This window comes from Eretmochelys imbricata, chromosome 7 (genome assembly GCF_965152235.1).
Source record: "Eretmochelys imbricata isolate rEreImb1 chromosome 7, rEreImb1.hap1, whole genome shotgun sequence".
Taxonomy (NCBI): Eukaryota; Metazoa; Chordata; order Testudines; family Cheloniidae; genus Eretmochelys; species Eretmochelys imbricata.
The window spans coordinates 4,538,050-4,551,153 of record NC_135578.1 but is presented as its reverse complement, the minus strand read 5'-3'; the positions used below and the strand labels follow the sequence as shown (position 1 = coordinate 4,551,153).

The window sequence follows — 13,104 nt, the reverse complement described above, 5'->3', positions numbered from 1 at the left end:
TATCTTACAATAACCAGCACTAGCTAAATCATTAGAAGGAAATTGGGTTTCATGTTGTATTTTCTCCTTAAGTTTGATTGCTCATGTTCAGAATCAATATATATTAAAAAAAACCCCTCTAATATTTCCTTTTTTTGTCAACAGATTTTTTTTTTTGGTTCTCTAAATTAAAACACCAGTTTTTGAGTATTAGAGGGCAAATCAAGATAGAGCCATTACTAATGGCATAAGCTTACCTGGTGATAAGAAATAGAAACAGGCCTGCGAAAAACTATCCATTCCACAATCTCGCTACATGGTGGAGTTGTCAGAGAACCTGTATAGCGATAATAACTTCCCAGTGACGTCGGCAGAAGGTCTCTCAGCACAAAGGGATCCAGAAAGGTCTCTTTCTCTGTAGGAAAGAATAACAAATAAAATTATACATATTTTACATGACTTTAAAACAGATATCATGTTCATGGATGGCTTTGAAATATGCATTGCTTACAATGTATTTTGTCATAGTTATAAAATATAAAACCACATCAGAAAGTTTCTTTAAGAGTTATTTGTTGATTATGAAAAGGACACCTGAAACGTTCATTGATCTTGGGCCAAACATCAGTGTTTAATGTAGCGGGTATAACACAGGTGTGAAACACATTTGTTTTTCCAATTGGTTTCTCTTTTTTTAACCTTAGGAAAGAATATAATACAGTTTTCAGAATGGCAGGACAGTAGAACCCCATTAAATTGCTCTTCAGCTTAGCAGTCCATAAAAGTGCAGACCCAGAAAGCTCTATTGGGGGGTGGAGCCAGCACATGTGACATCATGCTCTCCCTGGCCAGTTAGAGAGCACCACATAAGGTACTGGTCCCACATCAAACAGTAGCTGCAACACTGAAATAGGGATAGTTACATTACACAGTGTGGCTGAGAAGGGGAAACCAGAGCCAGGTTGCCCATCCAGTGTTTCTGTGGAACTGCTGGGGCTCTGGGAACGAAGAGGAAGCAAAGGGTAAGTCTGCAGAATCATCGTCATAGAGAAAGCCTTTGGAAATGCTGCCCCACTCTCAAAATGGTCTCTCTTAATGTGGCTCGACTCAGTGCAAGGTAAGTAAGCAGAGCTGCTGGGCAACCATGTTGTTAAGGAACACTGCATATGGCAATTATTCCTCTGTCTTTTCTTCCAGGCAGGAGAGGACACCGTTGAGGCTGGAGACATCTCCTTCAGGCAAATATACTGTCCCTGACTTCCAGTGCACTGAGCTGATTCACGGGAGTACATTCAGGTGTGGTTCTCTCTCTTACTGTCCATGGAAGAGGAAAGGAATGAGGTCAGCCTTTCTGAAACCCTTCCCTTTCCTGATCAAACAGGCATCTCCACAGTTAATCGGTCAGCTTCCATTTCATTCCTGCAGGCCCATCAGAACTCTGAACAGACAGCCTATCCTTCCACCACTTTCCTTCTGAGGAGGATGTCTGAACAGCCCTGGTAGTGCATCAAGGTGGGGCCAACATGAGACACTGTTTCCCGGCAGGCCAAAATTACAGAACACGGCACTGGACACATTGTCTCCGTCACAGACACTTGCTAAACTGCAAACTTCTCTGATTTCAATTGGTCTCCCAACATTTATAGCAAGAATTAATGAGGAAGTTTCTACTGTAATCACATTTTTCTATGTATCATTTAATGTATATATACTTTTAAATTGTACTCTGCACAGACAAAAGATTGGAATTGATAATCTAATACGTCTTTTCTATCCAACTTCTGTGAGCCTAAAAAGGCAGATAGGCAGGTAGCTAGGCAGCTGGGTTTTGCAGGTCTATTGTATAGTCACATAAAACAGATTTCATCATGTGTAATTCACACAGTCAAAACTGATCTGAAGTCAGTGACATGCAGCGCTGAAAACCTGCATGGTTCATCAAAGAACAATATGCAAGAGGTGCATTTTTATTCTTTGTGGAATTCAGTTGTTTCAGGACCTCTTGTTCTCACACTTCACGGACACAGCTTGGAGCAAAACTGACATAACTTCATCTTGAAATCCAAACAAATATATTGTACAAATTCTGATTAATTAACAGCTGCAGTTTTGTAACATTTAAATTTGGGAGAACGCACCATAAAAGAAGGAAACAGCTGCAGGCTAGATGGCCTCTCCACTGTTCCCTTGCAGTTATCCCCTGCAGTCTGCATGATTAATGAGCTGAACCTCCCACTATGTCTATGGAAAAGGGACCAGTAAGGTGCTTAATAAGTGCATTATGCCTGTGAGCTATCCAAACAATGGAATTCTCCTTTACAGAGAAAGTGTCTGTCTTCCTTCCTCACTTTCTCTGTACGGCTTTATCTTCTCCGGACTTTAAACAAAAGTCCATATTAAGACTGATCCACAATTGTGTTTATCTAGCCTTCTCAGAGCTAATGAGCTACCCCACTTCTCCTGGCTGGTGGGGTTTCTCATGGTTTAATTGACTGCAAGGAGATTGGCAGATCTGCTGAAATATGCCCTAACTTAGAACACAGAAAGGCAGGATTGAAAAGCTGCAGAATTCCGTTTCACTAAACCACACAGGTTTCTAGCGGCCTTGATCACATCAAAGGAAGGTACAGCTGCATCCCTGAGCACCATTCCTGTAATCATGATATTTTCCTGTGCTGCTGCTACGAGTTGTAAATGTGTGATGTACTGGAGGCATTTTAGATTCTGCTACCTAGCAGCAACTGGTGTGCACGGTCTCAGACGCCTTCAATACTCAAAAATATGAATAATTCTGTTCCTGTCAAAGCACAGATGCTAAAAGAGCGCGGTTGCCTGTTCCTTACTGAATGTTTTTTACATATAATGGAAACAGATATGACAAAAAAAAAAAAACAGGGCACATTTTTGACACTTAAACCAAACCATTATTCCTTTATGGGAAAAAAAAAAGTTTGTTTTTAAAAATAGAAATGGTCAAACGTACCACCGACCAAAGTTCAAAAGGGACCCTAGCATGCATTTATAATCATTGCTGTGCTTTCGTTTTTTTCACAGCCAAATTTATATGCACGCAACCTCAAATTCCAGTTGCTCAATTTTACACATGAAAATTTGGTCAGGAATCATAGAATCATAGAATATCAGGGTTGGAAGGGACCTCAGGAGGTCATCTAGTCCAACCCCCTGCTCAAAGCAGGACCAATCGCCAATTAAATCATCCCAGACAGGGCTTTGTCAAGCCTGACTTTAAAAACTTCTAAGGAAGGAGATTCCATCACCTCCCTAGGTAACGCATTCCAGTGTTTCACCACCCTCCTAGTGAAAAAGTTTTTCCTAATATCCAACCTAAACCTCCCCCACTGCAACTTGAGACCATTACTCCTTGTCCTGTCCTCTTCTACCACTGAGAATAGTCTAGAACCATCCTCTCTGGAACCACCTCTCAGGTAGTTGAAAGCAGCTATCAAATCCCCCCTCATTCTTCTCTTCTGCAGACTAAACAATCCCAGTTCCCTCAGCCTCTCCTCATAAGTCATGTGTTCCAGACCCCGAATCATTTTTGTTGCCCTTCGCTGGGCTCTCTCCAATTTATCCACATCCTCCTTGTAGTGTGGGGCCCAAAACTGGACACAGTACTCCAGATGAGGCCTCACCAATGTCAAATAGAGGGGGACGATCACGTCCCTCGATCTGCTCGCTATGCCCCTACTTATACATCCCAAAATGCCATTGGCCTTCTTGGCAACAAGGGCACACTGCTGACTCATATCCAGCTTCTCGTCCACTGTCACCCCTAGGTCCTTTTCCGCAGAACTGCTGCCTAGCCATTTGGTCCCTAGTCTGTAGCGGTGCATTGGGTTCTTCCGTCCTAAGTGCAGGACCCTGCACTTATCCTTACTGAACCTCATCAGATTTCTTTTGGCCCAATCCTCCAATTTGTCTAGGTCCCTCTGTATCCTATCCCTGCCCTCCAGCGTATCTACCACTCCTCCCAGTTTAGTATCATCCGCAAATTTGCTGAGAGTGCAATCCACACCATCCTCCAGATCATTTATGAAGATATTGAACAAAACCGGCCCCAGGACCGACCCCTTGGGCACTCCACTCGACACTGGCTGCCAACTAGACATGGAGCCATTGATCACTACCCGTTGAGCCCGACAGTCTAGCCAACTTTCTACCCACCTTATAGTGCATTCATCCAGCCCATACTTCTTTAACTTGCTGACAAGAATACTGTGGCAGACCGTGTCAAAAGCTTTGCTAAAGTCAAGAAACAATACATCCACTGCTTTCCCTTCATCCACAGAACCAGTAATCTCATCATAGAAGGCGATTAGATTAGTCAGGCATGACCGTCCCTTGGTGAATCCATGCTGACTGTTCCTGATCACTTTCCTCTCATGTAAGTGCTTCAGGATTGATTCTTTGAGGACCTGCTCCATGATTTTTCCGGGGACTGAGGTGAGGCTGACTGCCCTGTAGTTCCCAGGATCCTCCTTCTTCCCTTTTTTTAAAGATTGGCACTACATTAGCCTTTTTCCAGTCATCCGGGACTTCCCCCGTTCGCCACGAGTTTTCAAAGATAATGGCCAATGGCTCTGCAATCACAGCCGCCAATTCCTTTAGCACTCTCGGATGCAACTCGTCCGGCCCCATGGACTTGTGCACGTCCAGCTTTTCTAAATAGTCTCTAACCACCTCTTTCTCCACAGAGGGCTGGCCATCTATTCCCCATGTTGTGATGCCCAGCGCAGCAGTCTGGGAGCTGACCTTGTTCGTGAAGACAGAGGGAAAAAAAGCATTGAGTACATTAGCTTTTTCCACATCCTCTGTCACTAGGTTGCCTCCCTCATTCATTAAGGGTCCCCCACTTTCCTTGGCTTTCTTCTTGTTGCCAACATACCTGAAGAAACCCTTCTTGTTACTCTTGACATCTCTCGGTAGCTGCAGCTCCAGGTGCGATTTGGCCCTCCTGATTTCATTCCTACATGCCCGAGCAATATTTTTATACTCTTTCCTGGTCATACGTCCAACCTTCCACTTCTTGTAAGCTTCTCTTTTATGTTTAAGATCCGCTAGGATTTCACCGTTAAGCCAAGCTGGTCGCCTGCCGTATTTACTATTTTTTCAACACATCGGGATGGTTTGTCCCTGTAACCTCAACAGGGATTCCCTGAAATATAGCCAGCTCTCCTGGACTCCTTTCCCCTTCATGTTAGTCCCCCAGGGGATCCTACCCATCCGTTCCCTGAGGGAGTCGAAGTCCGCTTTCCTGAAGTCCAGGGTCCGTATCCTGCTGCTTACCTTTCTTCCCTGCGTCAGGATCCTGAACTCAACCAACTCATGGTCACTGCCTCCCAGATTCCCATCCACTTTTGCTTCCCCCACTAATTCTACCCGGTTTGTGAGCAGCAGGTCAAGAAAAGCTCCCCCCCTAGTTGGCTCCTCTAGCACTTGCGCCAGGAAATTGTCCCCTACGCTTTCCAAAAACTTCCTGGATTGTCTATGCACCGCTGTACTGCTCTCCCAGCAGATATCAGGAAAATTAAAGTCACCCATGAGAACCAGGGCGTGCGATCTACTAGCTTCTGCGAGCTGCCGGAAGAAAGCCTCATCCACCTCATCCCCCTGGTCCGGTGGTCTATAGCAGACTCCCACCACTACATCACTCTTGTTGCTCACACTTCTAAACTTAATCCAGAGACACTCAGGTTTTTCTGCAGTTTCGTACCGGAGCTCTGAGCAGTCATACTGCTCCCTTACATACAGTGCTACTCCCCCACCTTTTCTGCCCTGCCTGTCCTTCCTGAACAGTTTATAACCATCCATGACAGTACTCCAGTCATGTGAGTTATCCCACCAAGTCTCTGTTATTCCAATCATGTCATAATTCCTGTAGGTTCAATTTTAGGTTCTGATTTTCAAGTGCAGCCTGTATACACCTTTAAAGCAACTGAAAAGAAAGAGTTTTATAAAAGGCACACAACCGTGCCTTGCTAGCTCCTGCAATTGCCTGTATAAACGTGGCATTTTCACGTACAAATGGACAATTATGACTCCAACAGGCCATTTTGGTCGTGCACATAGCAAAGGCATGTAAGTTAGATGTGGGGTGTACGCATTTTTAAAATTGTATGGCTTACAGTTACCTATTTTAAAATCTTCGGTTATAATTAACAATTTGAATTTTTGACTACTTTAATCTTTTGTTAGAATGTATGAAAATTTGTAAAATGCTGGACAAAAGTAAACATAAAACAACATACAAATATGGCATATTCCTTTATTAAAGGACTACTGAAGAATGAAGCTCATATTCCACTTTCAAGGATTTTTGTGCCATATGCTGACAATATTATATTTTAATAATTAATTGTTCATCAAAGGAAAAGAAAAAGAACAGGGATGCTAAATTCAAAGTTATTCAAATTGCAAAAATGAATAATGTATGACTTTTATATTAAATACACACTGTATTAAGTAGTCTACATTTCATCCAAGTCTGTCTTTCATTTTTAAACATTTTGAACTACAACATGAATAATCAACCAAGTGAAGCTTATTTAGACAAAGAAATACCTTATTTGAATGCAAACTGAAAGTATCCTACTATGATTAAATTTTGGTTATCAATTAGGCCGATTTTTTTTTAAGTGTCTGGAAAGTCACAGTCAACTGTGAAAGAGAAAATTTCTTGGGGGAAAAAACGTAGCTTTGCTAACTCACAGTTAAAGTCAGGCATGATATACACCGTCAAATATTATTATTTTTAGCTATAAGCAATGTAACTTTTCTTTAATAATTCCAAAGATTAAAACAAAGAAAACATATACATTGGATTAAAATACGATAATTAAAATATTAGAAGACAGTCAAATGATTAATTGCATTTGCTGTGTTTTAATAACTTCCTGTTTCATAAAAGATTCATAATTTTGTATCCAGATGCACAGTACTGGGTTTAAGAAACATGCAATTATAAACATTTCTCAGTTTGAATGCTTTAATTATGTTACAAGAATAGTATATTTATTCGTACCTTCTAGAACAAAGATGCTTAATTTATACAATAATTATCATTGCAATATCCACACAGTGATGCAAACAGGCATTTAGAGTGGCCATTCCTGAAAACTAGTCAGTTTCACTTTGGATAAATAGACACTATTTTCAGTACTCTCTGTACTTTCCTATAATTTTGGTAGGAACACTGCTAATATTGAGTAGTTGTCTAATTACTAAGAGGAGCATTTTCAAAAGCAGCTAAGTGACTCAGAAGCCTAAGTCCCATTTTCCTTTTAGTACTTAGGAGCCAAAATGTCATTGAAAGTCGGTGGGACTTAGGAGTCTAAGCCCCACTAAGAAGTCACTTTGAAATTGGAACTTAGGCTTCTAAATCAGTTAACTGCTTTTGAAAATATTCTCCTAGCTTCACACTGCTACGTCACAAAGCGTGACTAGTGTGCAGCGTGTAGTCATTTTTTATCCAGTGTCCTTCTACCTATCATGGAAATGCAGTGCTGAACTCTGGAGGGGAAGGCAGCATCTCCTAAAACAGCCTAGGCTTACACTAGACAACAGTTTAAGAACAAGACTTTTTACGAGCAAAACTTGAAGGTAATTTAACGTAGGCAGAAGCATCCATTGCAGACACTGAACAACTCAACTTGTACTTTTTTTTTTTTTTTTTTTAACGGTGATGACTGGGTTGGAAAAATTATCTAGCTTCCTCTGCCGCCTTATATGGGTCACACCTAGCTTTCCATCCTCAGTGGCAGGGGGTGGGGAATGAATTGAGTTGGGGTGGGTCTCTCTCCAGATGGGGGTGAAAACAATTAAGCTTGGAGTGAGAAGAGGCATCTTTCTGCAGATGTCCTGAGAGGTGAGGAACTTATGACGGTCCGAGACCCAGGAGGCTGGACGGAGCCAAGGGATTTATCATCTACTGCATCTGGTAATATTTCTTGAAACATCTCAAGAGATATTTTAGCACTGCTGTTCTAAGGTAACCAAGCAACCTAGTCATAGACAGCAGCCTTTGGCATCACTCCACACCTACCACAAGTGAAAACACCACAACCCCCTGCTTTCTTTCCCAGTATAAAAGGGCAGTGAGTCTGAAAACGAAGAGTCACCACTTGCTGGCAGAGTGTGAAACTCTTTGGGAGTAAGTCCGGTTACTTGGCAGGAGAACTGGGGATGGGACGGGGGAGGGGGGGTTTCCAGCAGAGCACTGGCAGAATGCCATGGAGCTGACCACCCTTGCTAGATCAGATATCTCTGGGAAAGCGTATGCAGACCCACTAAAGAGGAGGACTCAAGCAGCCCGCAAATGGTGACAATGTGAACAATACCTTCACTGATTACTCATGGTGGCACAGGCATATTAGTGACAGTGAAGGCTCCTCCCTGTCCCCTGGAAGATGAGTCTGAAGTCATCCTTAAGCCTAACAGATCCCATGGAGGATCACATCCAAACCTCTACAATGAGCATCATCTCCCTGTAGAAGTCTCCTGATGACAATGGTGTTCCACAGCAGGTGAGATCCCAACTTCTGGCCCCACTGGGGTTTGCTCACTGCTGCTGCCCATTCTGGGGTGCTCCGAGGAGATTGTGCAGACGTGCCAAGAAATAAGAGAAATGCACACAACCTGTCCAGTAGGAGGGAGAGCACTCCCCTGGACAAATCCTGGCTGTGACACAGAACTAGTGGCCTCCTTAGGAGTCCGTCTATCCTAAGGACCCAGGGATTCACCACAACCACATACCCGCTGTTCCAGCAGCACATCCAAGACTCCCCAAACTCAGCTTTGCATCTTATGAAACACACCCACATATATCCCCAAAACAGCCTCCTTGCCACGATGAAAGAACAGGAAAAGGATTCATGAAGTCTACTAGGGACCATGGTGTACACACCTATTTTATGTGGGAAGCTCTTAGATACTATGATGATGGGCACTATAATAAAAGACAGACAGGTAGATGCTGCCACATGCACTAGTGAAGACTTCTGTGTACCTCCCACAATGCTTCCTGGATTGCCTCATTCAATACTACATAGACCTATGTATTAGCCCACCAAACTGTAGTTCCAGGCATCCTTAAAGTCTTCTCTACTCCTTTGCGCCAGACTCCTCTATTGACACCAACACATAAATATGTATATGAATAGAAAATTTTGTATTCAGAAAAGGAACCTGAAACACACCAATTATGGCTCAAATGCTAGAGTCCTGCACTTGACCTACAGGAAAATTTCTTTTGAGGAAGATGGGCTAAACCGGTTTTTGTAGCTATTATTTCCACACAAACATGGCAAAGCACTGAAAAGTGGCAACCTGATAGCAGCCCAATGAAATGCCACCATAAACCTAATGCAATCAGTTTTATTAACAATATACAAATAGGTTTCAGAGTGTCTCTTTGCATAAAGCACTGAAGTGTGTGTTAAAAAAAAGTGTCCACTCTAATATTTCCAAAGGAAAAATGAGTATCACAGATTCAGCATCAAGAATTTAAAAAATGGAAGTGACATAAAAATTACTGAGATTGCTACAGCATAAAAGGACAATATGCTATTTTAACTCTCTTCTGTTCACAGGCAAGCAGACTAACATGGCCTGCTGGACATACACTTGACCTCCTGATGCAGTGGTATTAAAAAAGAAAGCAGCATTAATGTCCACCTCTTGGTCTTTTTTTCAGGACGACACTGAAATAGTTTTATTAATGGGGAAGCTGAAATGAGTGCAGACAAGCAGATTGCATCTCCTAATTTCAGGTCTATGCATGAACACTTCTAAAAGCTTCTTGTAACACCCTACTAACCCAGAAGGCAAGGAAAATATCATTTGATTTTTATTATCATTCATTATATTACTGTAGGTAGGTGAGCAGATTCTTTGCTTGGGCGGTTAAATTTTCCTGACCATTTTGCAAGGTTGCATTAGGCCACCCTGTTAAATCCATGCAAACTGAAGACAAAAAGAGTTGCAAGGGATGCTACAGACTTATTGACATTATCTATCTGTCTAGGCATCACTGGGGTATCAGAACTGGTATTAGCAAATTCATTCATTTTCAAGTGCAGGATAGTTTCCCCAGTAGACGACAAATCAGATATTAAATGGATACTAACACCTGATCTTTTCCAAAGTGTGAGCAGCAGCCAAAGATTGTTTTCACTTACTGTCATTGGAATGTATTGCTCCCAAAAGACTGGCTTGCTAAAAATAAATATTGGAAAAAAGCTCAGTGAAGATAACATTGAATTTAAAGCCAATCACTGAAAAATAAATGGACTCCTGAGACACACAGGTAAACACCCCCCAGACTATCTGCAATCTAAACTCTTTTCAAATCTACCAGAAACTTGGATCAGAGATCACAGGACAACCACTGTATGCCAAATATGTTTGTCTCTCCCATTCAGCGTTCTGGGAGTCATCAGAGTTTTCCTGCAGAACGGGAACTCAGCTGGATTGAGAACAATATCCAAAAATGAATTGATTTCCAGAATTAACGTACGTGGAATGCTTGATAGACAGAAACACTACCCAGACCATGGACTTAAAATACTTTGAATACAGCTGTGAAATTCGCAATTCTAAGAGCTTTAAAATCCTCCCAAACCTGTAAAGTGGTATTACGGCCAATTTCATTCTTACAATAAGCCAATTCATTCTAATGCTTCTGGATCCTAACCATTTAAAACCAACAAACAAAAACAAACAGGACAGTACGATGCACACCCACAGCGTCAGAGCTTCTCAGACAAAGCAGGTTGTCCATTATAGAAAAAGGGACCCAGTATACTATAGTGATTTAAAGATTTGTTACAAATAGTACACACTGCTTTATCTGGAAGGGTGTTCAAATGAGCACAAAGAGTACTTGATGTGTGAATGAAGAATGAAGAAGAATTTCAGACATTTCAGTGTATTTAGGATAATTCAGGCAACTTTCTATGGACTATTTATGGTCCTGACTTACCGATATAAAGAAATCAAGGCAGCCTAGGAGGCACAGCAAGGTGAGGGGAGAGGACAGATGATGACACCACCACATTACCTGCCCCAAAGAGCTTGCAAGACAAGAGGCAACCAGGGAGTGCAACAAAGCACAGGGAGGAAGGCAACAGGGAAGATGAGTGTGTTTACAGGAGCCAGGTGATTCCAAATCATTTTAAACTTTTATTACAGGTCGGGCTGATAGCTCTGCTAATTAAGCTTGCCTGCTGCTTCCCACCCCGTTTTCAGTTGCTTATCGTTTTGCCAAACTTTAACCACTCAGGCTGAAATTTTCTACGCTAGGTATCTGCCTGAGGCTGAATTTTTGGAAAGCTTCAGCCAAAATGGTTCAGTTGTTTCTGAGAATGAGGCTAGGGAAAAATACATTGCAAAACAATGTTGAAAATTCTGGCAGCCTTTCTTTGGGAAGCTTTGGAATAGAGCCTTGAAATTTGGCAGAGGGTGGCCTTTGCAGCAGGAGTGTGCCTTTTGCTGCTCTTGTGAAAATATGCCCAAATTTGGCCAAGTTTTAACATTCCACACAAAATGGACTACAAGCTGTCAGGAACAGTATCCCCGATAATGTCACGGCAAACCTGGTGGCTGAACTTTGTGCCTTTGTCCTCACCCATAACTATTTCACATTTGGGGAGAATGTATACCTTCAAATCAGCGGCACTGCTATGGGTACCCGCATGGCCCCACAGCATGCCAACATTTTTATGGCTGACTTAGAACAACGCTTCCTCAGCTCTCGTCCCCTAACGCCCCTACTCTACTTGCGCTACATTGATGACATCTTCATCATCTGGACCCACGGAAAAGAAGCCCTGGAGGAATTCCACCAGGATTTCAACAATTTCCATCCCACCATCAACCTCAGCCTGGACCAGTCCACACAAGAGATCCACTTCCTGGACACTACAGTGCTAATAAACGATGGTCACATAAACACCACTCTATACCGGAAACCTACTGAACACTATGCCTACCTACATGCCTCCAGCTTTCATCCAGACCACATCACATGATCCATTGTCTACAGCCAAGCTCTACGATACAACTGCATTTGCTCCAACCCCTCAAACAGAGGCAAACACCTACAAGATCTCTATCAAGCATTCTTACAGCTACAGTACCCACCTGCTGAAGTGAAGAAACAGATTGACAGAGTCAGAAGAGTACCCAGAAGTCACCTACTACAGGACAGGCCTAACAAAGAAAATAACAGAACGCCACTAGCCATCACCTTCAGCCCCCAACTAAAACCTCTCCAATGCATCATCAAGGATCTACAACCTATCCTGAAGGACGACCCATCACTCTCACAAATCTTGGGAGACAGGCCAGTCCTCGCTTACAGACAGCCCCCCAACCTGAAGCAAAAAGGCTGGAAAAAGGCTAATGTAGTGCCAATCTTTAAAAAAGGGAAGAAGGAGGATCCTGGGAACTACAGGCCAGTCAGCCTCACCTCAGTCCCTGGAAAAATCATGGAGCAGGTCCTCAAAGAATCAATCCTAAAGCACTTGCATGAGAGGAAAGTGATCAGGAACAGCCAGCATGGATTCACCAAGGGAAGGTCATGCCTGACTAATCTAATCGCCTTCTATGATGAGATTACTGGTTCTGTGGATGAAGGGAAAGCAGTGGATGTATTGTTTCTTGACTTTAGCAAAGCTTTTGACACGGTCTCCCACAGTATTCTTGTCAGCAAGTTAAGGAAGTACGGGCTGGATGAATGCACTATAAGGTGGGTAGAAAGCTGGCTAGATTGTCGGGCTCAACGGGTAGTGATCAATGGCTCCATGTCTAGTTGGCAGCCGGTATCAAGTGGAGTGCCCCCAGGGTCGGTCCTGGGGCCGGTTTTGTTCAATATCTTCATAAATGATCTGGAGGATGGTGTGGATTGCACTCTCAGCAAATTTGCGGATGATACTAAACTGGGAGGAGTGGTAGATACGCTGGAGGGGAGGGATAGGATACAGAAGGACCTAGACAAATTGGAGGACTGGGCCAAAAGAAATCTGATGAGGTTCAACAAGGATAAGTGCAGGGTCCTGCACTTAGGATGGAAGAATCCAATGCACCGCTACAGACTAGGGACCGAAT

General features: G+C 42.8%; 1 protein-coding gene across 3 annotated transcripts in view; it reads right to left on the bottom strand.

The window, feature by feature from the left end:
• Positions 1-13,104, bottom strand: part of PTPRG (protein tyrosine phosphatase receptor type G) — a 621,190-nt gene that overhangs the window by 148,667 nt on the left and 459,419 nt on the right. For all 3 annotated transcript variants that reach the window (XM_077822059.1, XM_077822061.1, XM_077822060.1), the window contains exon 7: positions 237-394. In XM_077822059.1, the coding sequence (XP_077678185.1) occupies positions 237-394 (158 nt within the window). The remainder of the gene's footprint in view (positions 1-236; positions 395-13,104) is intronic.